This window comes from Macrotis lagotis, chromosome X (assembly GCF_037893015.1).
Source record: "Macrotis lagotis isolate mMagLag1 chromosome X, bilby.v1.9.chrom.fasta, whole genome shotgun sequence".
Taxonomy (NCBI): domain Eukaryota; kingdom Metazoa; phylum Chordata; class Mammalia; order Peramelemorphia; family Peramelidae; genus Macrotis; species Macrotis lagotis.
Window position 1 is genome coordinate 554530579 of NC_133666.1, and position 26052 is coordinate 554556630.

At 35.5% G+C, this 26052-nt stretch overlaps 1 protein-coding gene across 10 annotated transcripts in view; it reads left to right on the forward strand.

Moving 5' to 3' along the window:
* The window catches only part of VPS13B (vacuolar protein sorting 13 homolog B), a 1326809-nt gene that overhangs the window by 1088184 nt on the left and 212573 nt on the right, over window positions 1–26052 (forward strand). For 9 of the 10 annotated variants that reach the window (XM_074200569.1, XM_074200570.1, XM_074200573.1 and 6 more), the window contains one exon: window positions 17551–17955. In XM_074200569.1, the coding sequence (XP_074056670.1) occupies window positions 17551–17955 (405 nt within the window). The remainder of the gene's footprint in view (window positions 1–17550; window positions 17956–26052) is intronic. The other variant, XM_074200567.1, reaches the window with a different exon arrangement.

Here is a 26052-nt window from a genome sequence, read left to right on the forward strand (position 1 = left end):
TCTAAAATCTTTTTTTTTTAGGTTTTTTGCAGGGCAATGGGGTTAAGTGGCTTGCCCAAGGCCACACAGCTAGGTAATTATTAAGTGTCTGAGACTAGATTTGAACCCAGGTACTCCTGACTCCAAGGCTGGTGCTCTTCACTGGGCCACCTAGCCGCCCCGTAAAATTCTAAATAAACAAATTAAAAAAAATAAAAAGTCCAGTTCAACAGGAAACTCTCCCCCTTTTTTTGTAATGAAGATATTGGGGACTTTTTGGTCAAGTGGAATGGGAGGGTTGTGGCTTTGATATGGAGAGGGAGAAAAATACATAAGTTCCCGCCTCCTACCTTTTTGCAATGTTTTGCTAACTTTTTAACATTTTCTCCTTCTTATCTTCCTTTTCCAAGGCTTAATCCTTAACTTTGAATTCATTTTGACAACTTTAATAAATATTTATTACAATTGTACTGTGTTGAGATAAATCCAAACAGTAACTTAAAGGAGCTTATATTCTACTAGAGATGGCAGGGAATAATATGCACAAATCTAAGAAAAGATTCTCTTTGAGTGATTCAAAATAGTTCACATAAAAAAAAATATACACCAGAGTTGATCTTTGACACAAGAGTAGGATTAAGAAGGCAATGCATTCCATTCACTATCAATTGCTTGGCAATCTTCATTGCCACCTCACAGGTTAACTTACAGAATGTTAGCTCTCAGTGCCTTTTACTGTATATGATTTATTTTTAAAAATATAATTTGGAATAACAAAATGACACAATAAAGATTTTTCCAACAAGATGTCTCTCATGTACAAACACACACATACACATTCACATGTATACATATATATGTATACATACACATATACACACACATACATTCTGAGTTATTATTTCCATTTTCCATCAGCATTCTGCCTGCTTGGTTTCAAATCCAGGCAACATCATGCCTCCCTCAAGATAGACTGATCATCAGAAATCTCATCACCTTGCAGATTGAGGCCTGGAGGATAGAGGTTAAGGTTACAAAGGATCTCCCAAGGCCCTGCCTGTTTGCTTTCATCTCCCAGGACCACCTTGTTTTCCAGGCAAGGACCTCCCACTGGCCCCCTTTTCTCAGCTTTGGGAAGATCCCTGAGGGCAGAGATTGTTTTTCTTTTTCCTCTTTGTGTCCCCAGCACATGATATGGTGCCTGGCACATAGCAGTCACTTAATAAATCAAAGGACATGAACATACAAGATGAAATTCTTTTTTTTTTTTTAAGTTTTTGCAGGGCAATGGGGTCAAGTGGCTTGCCCAAGGCCACACAGCTAGGTAATTATTAAGTTTCTGAGGCTGGATTTGAACTTAGGCACTCCTGACTCCAGGGCTGGTGCTCTATCCACTTCATCACCTAGCCACCCCAAGATGAAACTCCTGACAACCTTATGAGAGGGAGCTCCAAAACTTCAAAAGAACACTGAGGTTTTCCTTCATATCCCAGCAGATCAGCAGAACAAGAGCACTGATGCATTGTTGGGGAAGCTGGGCCCTCAGACTCAAATGTCAATCCCTTTCTTCTCACTCACTCAAATTCCACTCATTCTTCTCTCATATTCCATTTTCTCCATTAAATTTCCTTCTTTTATCTCCCATTGACCTATCATTTAGCAGAGTAGTACTTAGAGTCTTAATCACATAATTTCATCCTAATTTTTTAAATCAAACTTGGTTCTTCCTCATATTATTCAATGATCATTTCACATATCTATTATATTCAACGTATCCTTTCAGAATTTTCCATCTCATGCATTTCCTGAAATTCCTGTCCACAAAGGGGGAAAAACTTTCCTTCAACAATTATAGACCATACTTAAAAAAAGTAAATAGCCTTATAAAAGCTGCAGTGTCTGATTTATTCATCATAAGATATCACTGGATCATTGACTTTTAGAGTTGGAACTCAAGAGGACCTTTGAGGTCATATTGTTTGGTCCCTTCATTTCACACATGAGGAAAATGAACACAGTGTGATTAGAATTTGCCTAAAATAATAGAATGAATAAGTATATAATCAAGATTTGAATCCTGGTCCTCTAAAAGAGAAAGAGAGAGACAGACAGACAGACGGGGGAGAGAGAGAGAGAGAGAGAGAGAGAGAGAGAGAGAGAGAGAGAGAGAGAGAGAGATTATCCATTTAATTCATTAGGACTTAGCAATTGATTGGATTTGGAGAATAAGTAAGAGGAAAGAATCAAGCATGATCCCAAAATTTTAAGCCTCCGTCACTGAAATAGAATTATGGTGTCATCATCAGAAAAAAAAGGAAGATACTGATGAAAGTTTGGAGGGAAAGAAAATTAATTCAGTTTTGTACTTACACTTTACCATAACTTGTAATATTTTGTACTTGCCTTGTGTATTTTTCATATATTATTTTATATTATATATAATTGTGCATATTTGATTCCCATATCCCCACTCTAGCCAAGATTATTTACTCAAGGAGAATGTCTCATCTAATTTTTCTGTCTTCCCTAGTGCCTATCACAAAAGCCTGCCCATAGTAGATAATTGATAAAAATTAATTAAATGAATCCATTCATTCATCCAAATAAGTGTTACCATCTCCTTGGTAGATCGTATTCTTATTCCAGCTACACTACCATTTTGTGGCCTTTGTGAGAAGTGTTCTCACTACCAGTTTATAAGCCACTTAAGAAATGTAGTCTGTATTACTGTATAGCAGTTTCCATTTAATTCTTTTTATTATGTATTTTATTTAATTTTTAATTTAGTTTTTTTCCCTAAAACAAGTTTTAACATTCACTTCAAAAATGTTGAGTTCCGAATTCCCTCACTTCCTCCTATCCCACTCACTGTCATTGAGAAAGCAAGTCATTTGATATAGGTTAAAAATGTATAGTCATGAAAAACATTACCACAATAGTCATGTAGTAAAAGTAATCATAATCTTCCCCCACCAACAAAAGGAGAAACCTGAAGAAAAATAAAGTAAAAAAAGTATGCTTCATTCTATATTCAGACACTATCAGCTCTGTCTCTGAAATGGATAGTGGTTTTTTTTTTAATTTCTTTAAGGCAATGGGGTTAAGTGACTTGCCCAAGGTCACACAGCTAGTGTCTGAGGCTAGATATGAACTCAGGTCCACCTGGCTCCAGGGCTGGTGCTCTATCCACCTAGCTGCGCCTGGATAGTATTCTTTATCATAAGTCCTTCAGAGTTGTCTTGGTCACAGCATTGCTGAGAAAAGTCCTTCACAGTTAATCATCCTGCAACATTGCTTTTACTTTGCATATAGTACATTTCTCATTGCATCTGCTCATATAAGTTTTTTACTAAGAGCATCCTGTACATCATTTCTTATAACAGAATTGCATTTCATCTTAATCACATATCACAATTTATTTGTTCAGCCCTTCCCCAACTGATGGGCATCCTCTCAATTTCTAGCTCCTTACCACCAGAAAAGAACTGCTATAAGTAGTCTTATGTTTTTCTTCCTATTTTTTAAATCTCTTCTGGAATATAGACCTGGTAGTGTCATTGCTAGATGAAAATGTAGGTATGGTTTTATATTTCTTTGGGCAAAGTTATAAATTGCTCTATAGAATTGTTGAATCCTTTCACAACTCCAAAAATACATTAATGTTTCATTTTTCCTATATTCCCTCAAACATTTGTCATCTTTCTGTCCTGTTAGCCAATCTAATAGGTATAAGGTGGTACCTCAGAACTGTTTCAATCCACATTTCTCCTGGCAATAGTGAGTTAGGACATTTTTTAAATGATTTAAATAGATAGCTTTGAAAGCCTCATCTGAAAACTATTCGTATCTATCAATCATTTATCATTTGGGAAATGGCTCTTATTTTTTTCCCCACAGTTGCTCTCTCCTTTCACCCACTCCCTCCTCAAAAGTGTTTTGTATCTGACTATTCTAGCCTACAATCTTTCCTCCTTTCTATCACCTACCCCATGCCCTTTCTCCCAAACCATTCCTCTCCTACTTTCCTCTAGGGTAAGACTGATTTCTTTACCCAATTGAGTGTGTATGTTATTCCCTCTCTGAGCCAATTCCAATGAAAGTAAAGCTCGCCTCCCCCTCTTCTACTCCACAACAAAAGCTTTTTCTTGCCTCTGTTATTTGAAATACCCTACCGCATTGTACTTCCTCCTTTCCCTTTCTCCCTGTACATTGTTCTCTCATCCATTAAACTACCCTTTTTATATATTATCCCTTCAAATTAAACTCCCACCTATGCATTGTTTATACATGCTCCTTCTAACTGCCCAAAGTTCTTATGAATTATCAATATCATCTTCGCATGCAGGAATAAAATCAATTCAACATTAAATCCCTTATGCTTTGCCTTTCCTGTTTACTTTTTTTTATGCTACATATGAGTCTTGTATTTTTGAAGATCAAATTTTCTGTACAATTCTGGTCATTTCATCAGTAATGGTTGAAAGTTCCCTATTTCATTGAATGTCCATCTTTTCCCCTGAAAACATCTGTTCATTTTTTTCTGGGTAGTTGATTCTTAATTGTAACCCAAGCTCTTTTGCCTTTAGATATCATATTCCAAGGCTTGCTATCCTTTGATGTAGAAGCTGCTAAATGTGGCTCCTTGATATTTGAATTGTTTCTTGCTGACTATTTGTAATATTTTCTCCTTGAATTGAGAGCTTTGAAATTTGGCTATGATGTTCCTGGGCAGTTTTCATTTGGTGATCTCTTTCAGGAGGTGATCTGGGGATTCTTTCAATTTCTATTTTACCCTCTGCTCCTAGAATATCAGGGCAATTTTCCTTGTTAATTTCTCAAAAAATTATGTCTAGCCTCTTTTTTTTTTCAGTCGTGGCCTTCAGGTAGTCCAATAAGTTTTAAATTTTCTCTCCAGGATTTGTTTTTCAGGTATGTTGTTTTTCCAGTTAGATAATTCATATTTTCTTCTAGTTTTTCATTCTTTTTGTTTTGTTTTATTGTTTTTTATTTCTCACAAAGACATCAGCTTCCCCTTTGCTTCATATATTTTAAGGAATTATTTTTATCATTGAACTTTTGTATCTCCTTTTCCATTTGCTCAATTCTGCTTTTTTTTCCAAGGCTTTCCACTCCTCATTGGCTTTTTGAAACTCCTTTTTCCATTTTTTCTTCAGCATTTTTTTGTATCTCCTTTACCAAGTTGCTGACTTGGTTTTCATGATTTTCCCACATTACTCTCATTTCTCTTTTCAATTTTTCCTCTTATCTCCTTTACTTGATTTTCAAAATCCTTTTTGAGCTTTTCCATAGCCTGAGTTCAATCCCTATTTTTCTTGGAGACTTTGGAAATAGAAGCTTTGAGTTTGTTATCTTCAGGTTCTGCTTCCAATGTAGAAAATGCACTGTTCCAAGCTTTTGAGGGTTTTTGCAGCTGTTTTCAAAGACACATATCTAAGGACCTGCAAATTTTCAATTCTTCTAAGGTCTTCTGAGAAGTTATGACTACTTTCCTGGACTGTGTTCTGGTCTGTGTCCACAAGAGCTCCTTTATGCCTTGGAACTGTGAGGAGGGTCCCTGCTCCACTAAAGCAGGTAGCTCTGATGTCCTTCTACCCCTTTTCCTGAGACTGGGGCCTCAGACTTGGATTCAAATCTGAATATGGGCAAAGCAACAGTCTTGCCTCTGTGATAGCAGAGACTCCCATAATCTCCTTCCAACCCTCTCCCAATCCATGGGATGAGAGCTCTAGAAGTTGATTCAGTGGCTCCCTAGGATTGCCTCTGGTCTGTGGGATCTAGGCTGGGCTGCTGAGGCTTGTGCTGAACTGCACTCCACTCTCACCTTCTAAGTTGTCCTTGGCAACCTCTGGATTGAGAGGTCTGAAACCACCACCAACACTGCCACTGACCCAGTCACCCAGCTAACAGTTCCTGGATGTCTGGGGCCTCCAGGGTAGCCTGCACTGTTCTCTTCTCTCTCACCTAGTGTAGCAGACCCTTCCCACTTATCCTGAGCTGGAAAATTTTTTCACTCAATCTTTTTGTGGTTTCTGTCACGCTAGAATTTGGTTAGAGTCATTATTTAAAGGTATTTGGAATGGTTTGGGGAAGAGCTCCAGTGAGTCCCATCTTGGCCCTGCCTCCACCCATTTTAATTTTTTTTTACTAAATTTGGTATTCCCCAACTTTATCACTTACTCACCAAACTTGTCTCTCAATAATTTTTGGATATATCTCAAAACATAATTTTAAATCTCAAAGAAGCAAGACTTTCTGACATTGAAAATAAGCCAAAGATACACTCTGGTGTCTGTCAGGTCAAGGCATCAAGCTTCCATCAAGTGTCTAGGATGTGCAATACATCACAAATGCTGGCAGTACAGAGGAAGACAGAAAGTTCTTCTCTCCATCAACCATTTCACAGCCTAAAAAGGAGAGGACACAAGCACAGACCTAAAAGACAGACAAGCTATGTTTAGTATAAATGGGAGGTCATCGTCAGATGGAGGGCATACTCATGAGAAGAGAGCTGAAAGATATAATTCCAGTTGAGACATGAGGGAAATCAGGAGGCAGAGATGAGGAGATAGGGAGGTGGAGAATGTACACAGGGAACAGCTAAGTGTATGAAGACTTAGAAGGCCAGCTTATAGAGCTTATAGCATGGAGAAGGAGCGTGGACTCTGGTTTAACTGCTCAAATCTTCTTTAAATACTCTTTGACATATAACAGTAGGACTTCCCAGGGCCGTAATTTGATGATTTGTAAAATCTGGAAATTGAACTAAATAATCTATTTAGGTCCAATCCAGCTTGAAAACCTATGATCCTAAGAATATATCAGTTTCCAAAAACATAACTACTTTGAAAGGGACAATAATCATTTATATCATTATTTTTTAAAGTTTTTATTGAAACAACAGACAATATAATTTGATTTGTCATTTTAGTGAGAGCTCTGTGGTAGCTCAGCTTCATTTACTAAAGCATTTAATAAAACCACAGGAGGCCACAAAAAATCTCACTGTACACATGCAGCCCGTAGGCTGCATTTTGGACAGCCCTAATTTACATGTACCGTTTCTACTGTATTTTGTTATGTGCATGATTTTGATTGAAAGATAGCATGGCTTAGTGGATAAAGAGCTGGCCTCAAACTCAAGAAGGTCTGGGTTCAAATCCCATCTCTCACATATACTCTGTGACCCTGGCAAGTGATATAACTTCTCAGTGTCCTAAGCAACTTTCTAAGACTGGATTTCAGAGAATGTGCCCTTCTTAATAGGAAAGAAAGATTCCCTTTGTGGGCATTCTCTATACTAGCCCAATCAATGGTCTAATGCCTATTTCTTTGATTTTAGCTACCAGTCTAGTTTGAAACCTATCTACATCATTTATTCTGAGGTGATTCTTGCCCACATTTTCCCACATGTTCTCCATAGAGGAGCTACAGAAGGCACTAGACTACTTCTCTTATTCTTTTTTTGTTGTTGTTGTTTTGGGTTTTTTTGCAAGGCAAATGGGGTTAAGTGGCTTGTCCAGGGCCACACAGCTAGGTAATTGTTAAGTGTCTGAGACTGAATTTGAACCCAGGTACTCCTGACTCCAGGGCCAGTGCTTTATCCACTGCACCACCTAGCCCCCCCCCCCCACTTCTCTTATTCTTTTAACCATTTTTTTATGTTTGTTTTTGTTGACAGTCAATCTTACTGCTTTATGGTCACATCACTTTTTTTCTGCCCTTCATTTGAATGTAATTTGGCCAACAGCATGATGGTAGCAATATTGAATCACATTGATGTAGCATAATCCCAAAGTGTCTCTTTTGTCCGTTACCTCACAAAATAGCACCACTGGTTAGAGGTTAGACTGGACTACAGGATAGTTTCTCTAGATGTCTTCATCTATTGTTCCCTCAACCACTCATACACCATTGCTAAGTGAATAACTCACTATCTGTCTTACAGATGGTTGAGTCTTTGTACTTCACCCTTTGGTAAAGCTTACTGATATTATTGGACAACGTGACAATTTTTAAACTAACTCATATGTGAATATTCAATTTCTGCTAGCAACATGAAAGCCTTTTTTTCTGAATAATGTAGCAAAAAATTCAGTTTAATTTGTAACAAACTGGTGAAGAAAATGGGGATATATATACACATATAGAGAGATTTGTACATTTATACACATGCTTATGTATGTTTTTGTTTATAAATATATGATAACATAGAGAGAAATATGTCTCAGCTACTCTTAGGACAAGACAAAATGGACTCACTACAAAGGACTTAGAGCTAAGGAAGGATTTTCTAGGAGCAATGTTTTCCAAACACTAGAACAGAAAAAGCTATGGGGATATTCTTAAGAAATTTCACAAAAATCAATGAAATTCAATAAAAGAAAACAAACATTGTATACTTACTTCTCCAGTATAACATATATTATAGATGTAGTGCTACCCTAAAATCATTCATTCAATGTGAATTTTATGTGCTTACTATATGTCAGACATGGTACTATATTCTGGGGCTACAAAAAAGCAGAAAATATACCATAAAGTTGATGCTTGAGTGTTTACCACCTCTAGAGGCAGTGTGACACAATAGAAAAAGCCCTGGTCTTGAAGTTAAAAGCCCTCTATTTAATCCCATTTTCACTATGACTAACTCTGTAATCTAGAGCATTTAGCATCTTTGACTCTCAGTTTCCTCACCTGTAAAACAGAGATAATACTGGTACTAATTCCCTTACACGATCAGTGTGAGAAAAGTGCTGCAACACACTGTATCTGTGTGAGTTGTTATACTCACTAGAGCTATAAAAGTAGCATTTGCTCAAATTTCCCATTTCTGGATTATACATTTGTATAGAAAAAACAGAATTTCCTATAGTATTTTAGTGACACACCCACCCAAGTAGGAAGTGATTGTGTTCCTAAGAAACCTTGCTTATCTGAAATATTTTTTGCCTTATCTCTTGATAAAAAATTTCAGAGTAAGAAATACTTTACATAAGTCTCCTTCTCAAGTGTTGTGATTTGATTATAATAAACCATATTGAATCCATTGGGTTTTTTGTAATGGATTTCAAAATACATCATAAGTGTAAGTAATATGATGACTAATGGGTCAAGTGAAGTTGGAACATTTTAAATGAGAAAATAGCTGGAAACAGTTTTCAGGAAACTTGTCCAGTTGATTTTTGGTCCCCCACAAGGTGTGCATTAACATAAACTTAGTGGAATCACTTCTGGGCCTTGAATTCCCTCTCTGATTTCATTATTACAATATGATTTTTTTCCCTTTCACTGTTAAGTCATCTCCTGGTGTGATGGGAACATAAAATAAGTCTAATTTATTTATATTTTTCTAATCTCCTTTTAACTCAATAGTCATTTTGCCAGTCTGTTTCCTGGTAGCTGTTCAGAAAGTTTTGAAGGGTAATTAGGAGCTAATAATTGACAGGCATGAATTTACTTGGTAACCTAAAGATAAAGAGTCTGTTCTGGGAATGGTGAGGAAAATGGAGCTGGCAGAAAAGTAGATGACTCAGCTGGAAGATTCTTTATTATAATAAATTCCCTAAATCTAAACTTTGAAAACAATCCATTTAGTGAAGTTGAATCAATTTGGAGGAAAAAAATTAATTTCTTACAGTAAGGCACAGGGATCTGCTAATCATTGGAAACCTAATCCACTTTAGCTATCTATGCATAACTTGCTAGCCAGTTATATTTCAACACTCGATATTCTTAAATATCAGGTCTAGAAAAAAGTCTTTCATAATGCAGACCATACATTGCTCTTAATACTTCATGTGAAGAGTAATTTTCTAGTCCATTTTTATCTTAATGTTAATTTTTAATCAATTTAAAAAGCCAAAGTATAAAATAACACAAAATGGCTTGTTCAACTTTTCTTTTTATTTTTTGTCTTACAATGCCAAATTTTCTTATTGCATAATCTTTTCCCAATTGTAAAAATGTCTTCCTGTCATTATGAGACTGCTAAAATATTTGCAGCAAGAGCTTGTTTCTGAAAAAGGATGAGGGGAGAAGAGAGAGAGAGAAAGGAGGGAAAGGGAAAGAGAAATCCCAACTGCTTATAAATTTCATTAGGTGGTAATATAATATAAATTAGCTGAGTTATCATATGTGACAATTATGTCATTTTTTTTTTGAGGACATGCACTGGCTGATATAATTTTAAAAACAGTGGTGTGGGGGCAGCTAGGTGGTACAGTGGATAGAGCACCGGCCCTGGAGTCAGGAGTACCTGAGTTCAAATGTGGCCTCAGACACTTAATAATGGCCTAGTTGTGTGGCCTTGGGCAAGCCACTTAACCCCATTTGCCTTGCAAAAACTAAAAAACAAAATAAAAAAACAGTGATGTGATCTATTTAATTTGTATTGCTTCTAATTTTAGTATATATTTGCTTGCTGTCTCTGGGTGAATTTGGAATTTGGTGCTTATAAAAGACCTAGTAGTACAATACAACCTCCTAAATCCAGTTCTATTTATCTGGTTTTTTGGCTTTCCATGAGAACCGGCTCACTCAAATAAGACCACTCCAGCCTCTGTTTACAATGTTTCTACATATAGTACACATGTCAACACTTTCCTAAGAGATCCTCTGTGTAGGAATTCTAAAAGTCCCACTTGGTCAACATCTGTGTACAAATGTTGTACAACTTACATTCATGTGGAAAAGAAGTTAGGACATTCAGGACATTGCTTTGGTTTTTGTTTTTTTTGGTCCTGACCATACTATGTTACTGTATCCAGAGTGGACATTTTAGGATGAATACAAGCAGATTTTTATTAATTGAAAATTCCCATGTAAGATTTTTATGATGTGGTTTTTCTTGAACTCAATGGGGCAAACTGTCATAGAAATCTCTATTTTAATATTTACCTGGTTTTATAATCTGATGAGCTTTATAAAAATTTACATCATCTTATTTCTGATTAAATAAAACTTGAATTCAGTTCTCCAAGTGAAAAAAAACTAGTACTTTTATACTGATCATTAATAAGATATCCTTTTCCCTCCCTTTAATAGTAACTGTAACACTGTCTCACGAAAAAATGAACCCTTATAAGATCTCATATATCCTTTGTTATTACCAAAGTTGATTGTTTTTTACAAAATTAACTTAAATTTTATACTGACTTATTTTCTGATCTTTTAAAACTAATATTAGTTTTTAAATGAACAGTTATAGTTATATACTCACTCTTGGATCCTTACTTTCACATGTCATAATTATTTGTTAGTAGTGCCAGGAACTGACACTCATCTTCTAAGTTCTCCTTGATAATAGAGTCTCAGTAGAACTTTTTTTTCCTCTTGCTATTTTCTGCTCACTACTAGAAAAGACCTCAGTCCCCACTAATGTAGACTTTGCATAAATATTTCTCTGTGATATTAGAATACATGTTTTCCCAGAGGGAAAATGTCTTAAAAAACTGACCTGGACAGTAGAATGAAAGGAAACATCAGTGTAGTAGCATTATTGCCACCCTTCCTAGTTTGGTCCAGTTTTGTTTTTTTTTGTTAATTCTTGTTGTCAAGATGAAAATTGATACTTTTCCTGTTCCCCTTCAGGACTATCTTCACTTCACACAATAAAATCATGGAAACATTGAATACTAAGATAGATCATTCTTTCTTTGGCATTTGTATTTATTTCCAGAAAATGGTAGCATTGATTCATTTCACTAAATTCATTTTTTTAATTGTTGTTAAAAATATTGCATAGTAAGCCACCATGAAAGGAAAAGGTTTATTTTTTTTAGTTTGTTTTTTTTTTGCAAGGCAATGCGGTTAAGTGGCTTGCCCAAGGCCACACAGCTAGGTAATTATTAAGTGTCCGAGGTCAAATTTGAACTCAGGTACTCCTGACTCCAGGGCCAGCACTCTATCCACAGCACCACTTAGCTGCCCCAAAAGGTTTATTTTTAAAATACTTTTAGAATATAACTTTTAAAAACATATAGAAACTCTCTCTCTCTCTCTCTCTCTCTCTCTCTCTCTCTCTCACACACACACACACACACACACACACACACACAACCCTCTTTATATTGGACCTGTTATTTTATTGGTACCCCCAGAGAACAAAAGTCCCTTTTGCCAATGCACTTCTGTACTTAGATCGCAATTTGTGGTCTTGGAGAATTTCTTTGACACTGACAGGCAGGCCATGAGCCTGGGGCGGGGGGGGGGGGGGGGGTGGCAAGAGGGGATGTTGGGTTCATAAAAGAATATATATATGTATATATACATATATATATCAGATTAAGACAAAACCATAAGCCATCCTTCTCTCTATCCACTGTACCATGTTGCCAATCATTACTGTCTCATATTCTATGTTATAGCCCATTATGTTGATTCTTATTGCATGCATCAGTGTAGTCTAGAAAGTTGAAAGAAAAGCCCCAGGGAATTCCTTTTTAGCCTTCTCCTGTTAGCACTTTGTTCCATGAGTTTCTGAGATTACAGAGTTATTATCTTAGGAGTCAAGATGAGGGAGAAAACTGACTCTCAGGGGATAAAATAAAGGTCTGGGACAGGAAGGAACAAAGGTAGAAGGAGTTAACAGATGGAGAAAAGCATAGGTGCAGCAAACCCTAAGAGAAATGGAATCTGCAGAACTGGTTTATCAGTGGAGTACATCTATAGGGTTCTGCATTTTAAGCAGTGAGCAAAGAAGGGAAATTGAGATCTCTAGGTCTTAGTTCTACTTATTTCAAAGACTCTGTATTTGTTGTTCATAGTATAGGATATGGTATATTTGCAAATTATGGTGTTAACAGATGTATTCATAAAAAAGTAGTTATAGAATTGCCTGTGGCTTATGAGTTTTATTTTTTTTTACAAGGCAGTGGGGTTAAATGATTTGCCCAAGGTCATACAACTAGGTAATCATTATGTGTCTCAGATCATATTTGAACTCAGCTCTTCCTGACTCCAAGGCTTTATCCTCTTCACCACCTAGCTGCCCCAGGGCGCTTTTGTCTTTTTTTTTTTTTTTTTAGGTTTTTTGCAAGGCAAATGGAGTTGAGTGGCTTGCCCAAGGCCACACAGCTAGGTAATTATTAAGTGTCTGAGACCAGATTTGAACCCTGGTATTCCTGACTCTAGGGCTGGTGCTTTATCCACTATGCCACCTAGCCGCCCCCGTCTTCTAAGCAAAAGAAGTGACCATTTAAAATAGTTTGAGAATCTTTCAGAAGCTCCTACCTCTTTCCAAAATATTTTACTTGATAGAATGTCACAATTTCAGAAATTCCAATATGAGAACTTTGGGTTTTTTTTGGGGGGGGGCAGGGCAGTGCTAAGGCATTGCTCCCTATTAAAATACAAATAAAATAATGGAGTAAAAGACCACAAATACATGATTAGGCAGTCATTCTATTACAGCCTGGGCAATGTAGAGCTGGACTTCAGACCTCATTCTTACTCTTCTAATCTTTGTGACTTCTAAAAAAATGCTTAGTTCCTAGGGACCTCAACTATTTTGAAGACATCATGGCTTAATGGATAGAGAATTGTGCCTGAAGTCAAAAATACTGAGTTTACATCTCATCTTAGATACATACTGTGAGATCATGGATAAATCATTTCCACTCTTTGAGTCTTCAGTTGAGGCAAAATAGGGACAGTAATACCTTAAAGACTCTTGTGAGGATCAGTTGATAAAATGGATATAAAGCATTTTGCAGTCTTTAAAAAAACCTTATAACTGTTCATTTTTATTGTTAGCTGTAAACTGAAGTTGACAATGCTTGCATTATTTATCAGGATTGTTGTGGGAAAAGATGATGATGCCCATTACAAAGGCACAGATGGCTCTAGTAAAGACTTTGGATGTTTTTTTCAGGTCTTCATAATTCATCTTCTCTAGAAATTCTGGCACTGAAGGCTGTGGATTCTTTTTTAAGGTGTCCAAGTTATTATCATCATCATTATTATTATCAATGAGAGACTAATCACTATTAACATGTAATAATTAGCTAACAATAATTAATATAATATGCTAATAATTTTTATATTAATTTGAGTATTTTAAGACTGAAGAATAGAACGGACGAATGAAAGAGGGTGTTTTGGTAGACCTCAATGCTGATATCTCATACCTAGAGGCGAATGGGGGAGGAATGAAGGAAAAAGAAGTCTTGTTGACTAATGCTGGAAGAAGTTCTCTGTGCTTTATTTGTTTTCGTCACTTGTTGGAAGGATTTTTTTTTCAACATGTGCAGGGTAGTTCTTACTTACAAAAATGAACTTGGCTATCCTTAGAAACATTTGAAAATACATTTTATTTGACAGTATTTGAAGATCATATGGTTGATTTTTCTCTTTCCCTTCTCCACCCCCAATCCTCCACCCCCAAAACTGCTTCACCTCCCAGAATAACTCATAGCCTGGAAATGTTTCCATATGCTTGAAGTTGCTCTTAGTGGTTTTCTGAGGACCAGTTTTTTTCCCCCAAAGTTTCATTTCTCTAGCAAGCATTGAAATATTACCTGAGACCATATCATGACTACTATATGAGTACATGATCAACAGGAGAAACTTATTCTAACTTAGGGTGGCATTTAGTAGTTTAATGATTCCTATATTTGATACTATATTTGATCATGTTTTTAGAATATTCTTGTTGAGTTTTCAGATAACATTTAACTCTATACAGAACCATTAGGTTTAACATGAACAGGATTGCTTACACATTGGAATAGTACTCATTTCTTGGAAAAATAGTTAAGAAACAGAACCAAATTCAAGAAGAAGAAGATCAAGGGAGAAGAAGTGAGAAGAGAAGTAGAAATCAAATGGGCCCAATAAAAAGTATCTTCAAGATAGTTTTTCTACAGAGAATTTGAGAGAACAAAAGGACAAGTTGTGCTTTCCTTAGGAAGCCAGTTGTTTCCCTCCCATATAAGGGATGAACTTAGGGGAAAGTGCTAGGATTTCCTCAACTAGTGACAATGGTTATGTGAAAGAGACAGATGGACAGAGAGAGAGACGACTTCTTTCATTAGTGGTGGTGGATGGGAGCAAATTGATTTGAGATCTAGTATCAAGAACCTTGAGGCTAAAGTTTAAATCTTGACTCTACTATTTACTAACCATGACCTTGAACAAGTAACATAACTGTTTTGAGACTTAATGTCCTTACCTATTAAAAAAAAGTGAGTTGATCTAAATAATTCCTATCAAACCTTCTTCTAGCTCTTAAAGCCTATGATTCCATTTGTGTTTTGACATTCTAAATTCTAAGTTCTATTTGTGATTTGACATTCTGAGTTCTAATACTGAATCTACATATTTCTTATTTGTATATAACTGTTTGAATGTTGTACATAGTTGTTTGTATAGGAGTTCCTCTGGAGCTGTATTTTTTTCCTTCTTATACAAATGATAAACATAAATATTACACTGACTGAAAATGCTTATTTGTTATTAGTTGTATTTTTTAATATCTGCATCTTTCTGAAGACAAGTATGTACTCCAGCAAGCATAGACATATATCCAGTGTCACATGAACAGGAAACTGCCTACATCACAATAGAGATGCAGAGCTTAGATAAGGTATATTTCCTGCCCCCATTTGCATTATAGTTTATTAAGAGGGATAGAATTCCAATTCATATAAGGCAATATCTAATAAACCAACAACTCATCAAACAAAGTTATATGTAAGAGTGGAAAAGAACATCATCATTGACCCCTGGGAGAATCAGTTGGAGGAAAACCTCCTAAAATGGGAAGACTTCCTAAAAGCTTTGAATTAAGCTTTAGGAAATAGGTAGGAATTGGACAGAAAAAATAAGTGATGAAGGGAAAAATTTCCAAGCATACAGAACTTTCTGATAATGACATGAAGTTATGAGAGTATAGTGAATAATCAGAGTAGAGAGTTATCCACTTTGGCCCTTGAGAAGAGTGACCACCTAGGGTGGTAGAAAGAATTCTTGGAGACATGGTGGACTGGATGACGTCTGAAAGTCTTAACAGCTTAGAGAGTGTAATAGGAGAGAAAACTGGTAAATAGGTGGTGTCAAGTTGTCAGAGCCTTTCAATGCCCGCAGAAGAGTTTGAATTTTTTTTCAGTGAGCAAGACTGTTGAACACAAGATTTCTAGAAAAATGTTTTATAAAGAAGCTACATATATAAAAATTAGGAAAAGACAATTACCTAATTATGAAAGCTAAAGAATCTGGGAATCATACTAGAAACCTGGCCAGCTCTGGCCTTTGATATATATATTTATTGAATTGAATGATATGTTGCTATTACAGATTCTTACAAGATCTTTGGATACATTAATAGATTTAGATGACTTTAGTGATTTGAATCTGTCACTAAGAAAAATTTTTCTGGCATTTATATGAAGAATGAGAGAGTCTATTCATGTGGCAATGAATGCTTGACCTAGGATAGGTCAAGAAATAAAAATAGAGGAACATATTAAATTGTAGTCTTTTGTGGAAGAAGAATAAGCAGGACTCAGTAACTATTGTATATGAGATGAAATGGAGAAGAACCAAAGATAATCTCAGTATTATAGTCACCAGAAATAAGATAGTGTTGCTGCAGACAAAAGTAATAAAGTCAAAAGTCACAGGATATTATGGAGAAAGATAACTAGCTCAGTTTGTGGCACAGTCAGTTGGAGGTATTAGTAACATTGAAATAGAAATGACTTGTAAACCGTTAACTTCCTAACAATTAGAGCAATCCAACAGAGGAATGGTCTGCCCCAGGAGGCACTGGGGTCTCCTATCACTGAAGGGCTTCTAGCAGATGCTGAATGATCACTTGGCAGATGTGTTATAGTGACCATTCTTTTGGGGATATCTATTGTATTAGAGACCTTTCAAGTCTCTTCAAACTCTGAGGTAGCCAGGTGGCACAACTAGGCCTGGAACCAGGAAGCCTCATCTTTATGAGTTCAAATTTGGCCTCTGTCACTTACTAGCTATCCCTCCTAGCAAATCACCCAAACCTGTTGACATTAGTTTCTTCTTCTGTAAAATGAACTTGAGAAGGAAATGATAAACTACTTCAATATTTCTACCAAGAAAAATCTCTAATGGGGTCATGACTGAAAAATAATTTGACACAAAAGATTTTATTATTAATGAGTCCTTTTATAAATAGCTGAAGATAAAGATCTGAAACTCAAAAGAGGTCAGGACTGAAGATACAGATTTGGGACTAATCTGCATAGAAATGATAGTTGCATCCATGAAAATTGAATGACGTTGCTAAGCAAGAGTGTAGAGAAAAAAAGAAAAGAGGGGTAATGTTTCATAAAGGAATTACTCTGATAAAATATAGGAAAAGGATTATTAAAAGATAAGGAACCTGAGAATCTTTTTGAACCTTTGAACAATATTCCTTAATAAATATTTATTTAATTGAATGATATAGTGCCATTATGACAAAAATCTAACATGATCTTAGGATGCATTAATAGGAATATGACATAGGAGAAAAAGTTTCCATTCAGTAAGATAACTTTAGTGATTTTCTCATCTCTTTATATTTTACAGCAGACATCAACTTGGATATATCAAAGCCTTTGAAGGCAAACCTAAGTTTTGTCAAACTAGATCAAATAAATCATTTTCTGAAGAAGATCAAAAATGCTAATGAGACTGAGAGCAGCACAGAGACTTCAGCTCTGTCAGACACCATACTGAACAAGGATGAGCTATTAGCCAAATGTTCCCGGGGAAAGCTACATGTTCCTATAGGACATGCTGATGGAGTACAAAAGGTTCCAGTTCAAGAAAACATGTGGAGAGCTATTTCCTGCTTTCAGAAAATTTCTATCCACACTGCTCAGATAGTGGTTTCCATGGAAACTGTTCCCCATCCTAAGAAGCCATGCCTCTTAGCATCCTTATCAAGTCTCAGTGGAAGCCTGAATGTCAAGGCAGGACAGAGGACACCTGGTGAGTCAGTTCTAAGTACTCATATCAAAATCGGGTGGTGTGTCTCTTTTGTGTGTGTGTGTGTGTGTGTGTGTGTGTGTGGTCCTTCAGCCACTAAAGTTACATAATTCTGAAAATAATCTTATTTTTAAAATTTAAGAGAATTAACACTGTGGCCAATTTCTGTTTTGGGTCTTAAGTATCTAAAAGATAAGCTGGGAGTAAATTACTTGGACCCATGGGTCTTAACACTGCATACTGGATCTTTCAAGATCCATATCTTGAAAGCAAATCATAGAACTATTTTTGAAAACTTTATTTTGAGTTCTTAATCTTAAGATCTCTGCCAGCTGCCTGTTTAGGTGCATAATAATATTCATTTCATTTCATTGGTATAGTGGTTTTAGATAAGAATTGTGGTGATGATAGGAATACTAAATGAAGAATAGGACACTCAGATTTTAGGTAGCTTCCCCCCCCCCCACTTTGTTTTAAAATTTATTTATGTTTTTAGTTAAGGTTTTTTTTTTGGTTTGATTTGGTTTGGTTTTTTTTTTTGTTCCCAATGTCCTTTCCAAATATTATCCCTATCTCCACCAGTTTAGCAAAACAACACAGGGACACCAAGTCTGACATCTTACAAAGCGGCCATTATATCCCATATCTCCAAGGAAAGGATGAAATTGCTCTTCCTGAACACTTAGCCAGAAGGAAGATTGTTGCAGTTAAACATATTTTGGTTTAATTTTGATTGCTTTTTAATTTACAAATTCTATTCATTGTGTGTATTGTTCTACTTACTCTCACTTCATACATGCACATCTTCCCGTTTCCCTGAATTCTTCACATCCATCTTTTTTTTTTTAGGTTTTTTTTTTGCAAGGCAATGGGGTTAAGTGGCTTGCCCAAGGCCACACAGCTAGGTAATTATTAAGTGTCTGAGGCTGTATTTGAACTCAGGTAACTCCCGACTCCAGGGCCAGTGCTCTATCCACTGGGGCACCTAGCCACCCCACACCCTTCATTTTTATAAAACAGTGATACCATTAAATGCATTTTTCTCAATTCATTCAGCAACTCTCCATCAATGGCGTTGTACTTTATTTCCACAAAAAAAAAATTCAGTCATTGTTTTCTCAGGTTCTCCTTGCTCCCCTTAAAGAAGTTGTTGCATTGCATTTGGCAGAGTGCAGGCCTATCAGAAAGAATGGGATCTCATGGTCTCATGCCATACATAGACTAAGAGCAGGAATTTGAAATGCTATGAAATAAATTCATTTGGAATATAGAAATATGAGAATTCTCTCTCATTAAAGAGCTTAGTCTTCTCCTCCTGCCAGGATGGAGCTTTTATGTGTTTGGGGTTTGGGGGTTTTTGTTTTCTTTTTAGTGATTGAAGGGAAGGTATAGGGAAGGGGAGAGAAAGGTGAGAGGCAAAGCACAGGTGGGAAATACAGTTTTCAATCACAGAAGCTTTGCTACTGTAAAAGTGTAGGGCAAAAAGCCAAGAAATTCACTCTGAAATCAAAAGCAGCAAATGGGAACCATTTTTTCAATTTTATTTGCATGGAAGAATTTGGAAGCAAAACTTTATATTTTTTGTAACTTTAGATCAATTGCTTACCAAATTAATTAAGTGGCATATTAACACTAACTGGAAGAAAGCCATATCTAGCCAGTTGGCACAACATCCTAAGAGATAACAAAAATGGCCTGTAGTTGAGAAATATGAATTCTAGGCCAAGAAAGGTGATTTATTTCCTTCTCATCAGAAATATTTGTGGCCAAGCCAGCTAAACACAGTGCACTTTTTATTGTTTTAAAAGTTAGAAATGAAAAATGTAAGGTTCACAGAACATGAAAGACTGTGAAATGCTGGAGGCTGAAATTCCTGATTTATCCATAAATAAATTGGAATACATACAGGAACACTGAGCCTATTCCCACGCTTTTCTAGTTGTATCTTAATCATAGTCAGAAAAGTCCAGAAATCAAACATTGTTAAAGAGGAGTTTAAGGATTATGTTAAGAGACCTAGTTGCCTTTTCTTTTTCCTTCTTCCTTTCACTCCCACCCCTTTAGTAAGCTTGCATTTTATCAGCTATCATTGGTATGTGTCAGCAGAGAAATTGAAGACTTAACTTCATTCCTTCCTGGAGTTGTCTAAGACAAGTCAAGAGATTCATTCTGTCTTTTACCTTCATATTTTCTTCTTATACTAAAATAATAATAATAATAAAATAATTTGCTCTAAGGACCCTCAAAACCTATTGCTATTCTTGTTATGTTTCTTGATCCAGGCAACTGCAAACATGGAAAATGAGTTCTATTGAACAAATTTTGAAGTTCTCTTTGTGTAAGCCCAAAAAACATTTTAAAATAAAGTGATTATAATGTCAAAAATCATCTCAATGGGAATTAGTTATGTATTATGAAAAATATTGCTGTGAGGCACTAAAGAATGCCTGATTGGTTTCTGATTTATTCTTTATTCTCCTTTTTTGAAAAAGGAGAAAGAGGAAAAAAAATACCCAGGAAAAAATTATTAACTGATATTCACTGGCGGAATTAAGATTTAATTGCTACTTAAAACTGAAATCTGGAAAATCATAACTAACAGAGTGTTCATTAGCTAATAGCATTATTTTTAAAAATTAAACGACTTTAGAGCATTAAAAATGAGATTTTAATAGAGATTCCTTTATACAAAGGAGTACTTTATAAATTAATATTTTATATTCCAAATAAAGTTGATTTAAATGAAAAATTATTAGATATACCAAAAAAGATAAATTTGGCAAAATGTTTAAAAGAAATCAAATACAGTAGCTTTAATACAAAGAGAATTTTAGACTTGAAATTTTTTTAAACATGGTTCTTGATATTTCTTCCCCAAAACTTTTATAGCTATACCTCTGAGCTCAACTGAGTTAATGTCAGATTTTTATAGTTTCAGTCTAATACACAAATACTTGACTGTGTCTTTGATTTTACAGTCATATAACTGTTGTGACCATCTGCAGCAGCTGTGCTTTCCGAATTATTTGCTGAACCAAATTGAGCACAGTGACAAAAGTAGTCATCTCAGATGTACTGTTAAAGCAGAAAAAGAAAAAGAAGTATAGCTTTGGTGTACAGTATGGCCATCTGTTGTACAGATGTTATTGTATAGAATGACTTAAGATAAAATAATTGTAGAAAATTTTCATTAAAACCTCAACAATTTGCACTTGTTTATGTGAATCTGCATAACTCCCCAATGAGACAACACATTTCGGGTTTCTTTGGTTCTCACTCGCTTTCTCTTTGATCCTTTTTGATGTGCTGACTTTAATAAACACAGTCAAAAACACTGCAAAAACATCATGGAAAAAACTACAAAGGAACAATTATAGCAGCAGAAACTACTCTAATCCCTTACTTACGCAAGCTATTTTTAGAGAAATATGTTTTTTTACACATTTTATGTGACAATGTTATATAAACAGTGTAAACGGCCCTTTTCCAGATGAGTTTTAATTTAGAAGCTGAAATGGATTTGTAATGCAAGAGGAATCTTGTGTGCTAAGTATTATTTAGAAAAACACAATTGAGAACGTGTTGTAAGCATGTTTCCTCACTTGTGAGAGGTACAACACAATCTTCTGACCTTACCTAAGACTATATTTTTCATCTTTTAAATTAACATCAGCTTTGTGGAGGAAGGGGAGGGGGAGGAATAAAAGAGAAAAATGAGCCGTTTTTTTCCCCACAAGTCATTTTCTATAAGCATGATCTTAAAGTCTTCTATTTTGACTTATCCTCCTTTTTAACTGAAACTTAAAAAATAATGTACTTCAGTGTTCACTGGAATTAGTTTTACCCTTTTAAGCAAAATGAAATGGAATAATTGATTCTACGGCTAAATATTTTCTGCTTTAAAAAAAAATCAGTTCCACCATTCTTAGCCTACATACAAGGCTGTTTTGCAACCCCAAATATGAGAATTTCAAAGCACATGATTTTTTGTTGTTATTGCTGTTAACTTTCCAGGTTGTAGTACAGCAATGACTTCTAATAACCTGAATCTTATTTCTGCTAGAATACTTATATTCTTTTCTGTGCCTTTGGTGTAGTGGCCCTAGTGGTCTGGTTTTACTTGATGTAATGATCATATTTTAAAAGTTGACTTACAGTTCTGCAGAAATGCCTGTGATCATATTATCAATAATAAAACTTTTGAATCTAGTTTTTAGAAAACATTACCATCATTTTTAAACTATGCTAGCAGAGAAGTTAACATTTCACTCACTGCCATTTGAATATAAGCTGGTTTATCAGATGATAATTTTGAAGATCAAAGAAAAAAATCTTTTCATTCTGAGTTTATTTCAAGAAAATCCTGTTTAAAGAATCACCATAAACCCTCACTATAAATTGTGATGTGACACAGTGAGTGGCACATTCTGCTGCTGGAGAAGGGAGCAAACCTAAGGCTTAGTTATCCTTGTCCTAGAAAATTATTTTGATAGGTTGTAATCCTTAGATTTATAGAAATAGGTGTAAGACTCAGACCAAGGCTATTTGCTGTTTCAGATGCATCTTTGAGGCTGGTGATATTGCTAATAGATAAGAATAAAGAAAAGAAAGATGAGTAAGTCATTTGGCATGAAAGGTTTGGGGGAAAGCCTGAGTATGTCCATCTGAGATTGAATTCAAATCAGACTAGAGAAAAGTTGGAAAGTTCACTGAGTGCTTGAGCAGAAGAGGCCTTTCATCCAAACACAAAGTAGTAAGTTGAGTTCTTCATAGTCAGAGTTGTGGTTTAAATAACTTTCACTTCTCCATCCTGTTGCCCAGATGTACTTATTGTTGCATGTAAACAAACAAAAAAAAAAAGGAAAAGTTTAACCACATCATTTCTCTATTGAAGAAAAATATCCCTTATCATGATAACTGAATGCAGGACCAATAAAATGTAAAGGACTTAAAATTCCTTTTCTACATTGAAAAATAAAATCTGGCTATTAATTGGTACATGATAGAGACCAAACATTTCATTCCAGAGTTAACTGGACCTCTTGAGAAAACTCTGCTAAGGCGTTGTCATAGCCTTTGGATGTTGCAGAGATGCGAGTTAGCCTGAAGGGAAATAAAACATTAAATTAGATATGACTACCTAAAATAATATGTAGCAGTAACAAGCCATTTACTGCACCCAGAAGACCTCTGTTACTTTTAGAAAGAAATATCAACTCTTTCCAACACTTGAACAATAGGAAATGAATTCTTTGTCAGTAAAAGCCAGAGGACAAACTTCACATTTAAATGGCCACTGAGGATTGAGGTGGAAGTAGAGCTTGTAGACAGCTATACAAATCACTAACAAACCTTAATGAATATTGGGTGTGGGCATCAGGGTCCTGTCAGTTTTGACGCTATGTCCCAAGTAGCTTAAACCCAACACTCAAGAAAAGGTGGAGACCTCATCAGGTCTGTAACATCTGGGATTTTATTTGTCATTTTGGCATACCCTGCAAGCGCAAAAGAAAGAGTAAAAGGGGATTATCTTGACAATGAAATGAGTTACTGAATCTTGTGATAATGAAAAGCAGAAGAATTCTAATGCCTTTCTATAGTCCCTGAGGTGGAGGTGCGTTTATAGTTTTGCAGAAGTAAAATGTAGGAGGGAAGAACAGATGGCCTAGAGTCCATGAAACAAGACACCACCTAATCCCAGGACTGAGTACCACTATTAATCCTGGTCAGATTCCCTACTGTTACTTTATAACAAGGTTCAGAGTTGCTACTGATGAACTGGCATGTCTATTTTTCCCCCTTAAATTACATGTTACCTATGCTCTGCTGATTGAAAAAAGAAAACATGTTCAGACTCCGGGGCTATTTATGTGGCTTCCAAAAGTTTTTCCAAGAACTTCTAAAAATTTCCTGAAAACCCATTGGATTGGGGGTGGCTAGGTGGTGCAGTGGATAGAGCACCAACCCTGGAGTCAGGAGTACCTGAGTTCAAATCCAGCCTCAGGCAATGAATAATCACTTAGCTGTGTGGTCGTGGGCAAGTCACTTAACCCCATTTGCCTTGCAAAAACCTAAAAACCAAAACAAAAAAAACCCATTGGATTGGAGAGAAATGATCCTAAAATTTGTTCAGAGTAAATTGTCCACCATCACTTTTTTAATGTTTAGACATTACCTTCCATTATATACATGTATATTTGATAGAGAAATATGTTGCAGTAATAGTCTCATGATTGCAAGAACCATACATATATACAAACTAACATTTTTTAAAATATTGACATTATTTTTATAGTCTTTGGTTTAAATGCTACTATTATATGAAGTCAGGATTAGTTTTAAATAATCATGGATAATAAGTATCATTATTAATGATACTGCCCCTTGGATGTCTATATTAGAGAAGTGTGCTGTAGCTGAATGTTTGTTTTAATTCTGATTTGCTTTGCAAACTTTGAAGGTGAGCCATTGTTCTCTTCTTTTTTGCACCTTTTGTGAATGATATTCATAGCTTTCTACTTTAATAATGTAAAATAACGGCATAAGTGTAGATCTTAAAATGTCCCATTTTTTTGGTGGTGTTTCTAAAAGCACATACATAATTTTATTAAATTTCCCCCCATTGTATGATCATTAGTTCCCAAATATACAAATACACATATTTAGGGCAATATGCTAAACTTATTTTTATTTAAATGAAAGGTCCCCAGATTCATAGAACAGTAGCTATTCAAAAATAGAGAAGATACTTGTTTACTAAAATTGCTGATATATTCATTTCTAAAATGCGTGGAAAAAATAAAACAAATATGATTATCAAGACAATCTAGTGGTTGTAGTGCCTTGAACATAATGTACCTGCCCAGCCTTTCGTTGAGGGAGATGAGCTCATTTCAGATAGATAACCATCTCTGACTTTTCTTCTGATTCATCACTGACCTGAACTTCATTTGAACCTTGTTAGACACAAAACAAGCAGGATTCCTGGCCCAAGCTATAAAATATAATTAAGCCCTTTTGAAATGATGTGTAAAAGAACATTGCTCTACCCCCACTCTAACCACTACCACCACCACAACCAATAAAGTTAAATCAAGCACTGCCTGTAATGGATTAAAATAATAAATGTTCCTGGATTTCAGTGTTTGAAGTACTTGAAGAAAACAGGCTCCCAGCAGCCCGGGTAGCTGAATGCAGGAGGGACATTTATTAATGACGAGTTCAAGGATTTGGCCTGTTTAAGATCATTACTTTCTGTTTACCGTGTGTTACACATCTCTTGTATTTTTACACTGCCCACATGTGTCTACATGCAATAATGAAAAGCTTTTCAGCAAAAGAATTGTTAATTGTGTAAATATGGTTCTCTAGGGGAGTATGAAGCTTCTTAAAATTCTGTTCCTTCCTAATGAGAAAGACAGTGCAGTCATTATGTTCTTGTAACTAAATTGGCCTTAGAATCTTGTCTTGACTAATCTAGTCAATTTGTTACTTCCATGAGTCACCAGCTTCAGCTCTCAAAGCCACACTGCTTATTGGAAGAACCTGGACCTCATGCTAGAAGTTTGAAAACTATGGTGCATAGTACTCAGTCCTCCATATTCATAGAGAAATCGGTGCTTTGAAGTTCTTCCTCTAGTTTACCCAAAAGACAAATAAAGAGAATTATTTTTTTGAGATTTCAGTAGGTCTAAAGAGTATAATAGTGACTTTTGAAAATTTCTATACTGTACAAAATTTCAATTTTTGTAAGAAAATAGAACATTGTGACAAGAATAATCTATCAACACGAATGAATTTCAGGAAAAAAAAATATAAAAAATTCCATTGATTAGAAACACCACAATAACATATTTTTAACCTTATGTCTTGACTGTCACTTTATATCTCCTTTCTTAGTACTATCTTTCATAGTAATATATATTTATATATAAAGATATCCAACATATATCTATGTCTTTGAACATATATGTGCATATCAGTGTGTATATGTGTGTATGTAATCTTATATCTCCATTAGAAGATAAGCTCTTTGAAGACAGGGGGGCTTTTTTTGGTCAGAGCACTTAGCTCAGACCCTACCTGGTACATCATAAATAC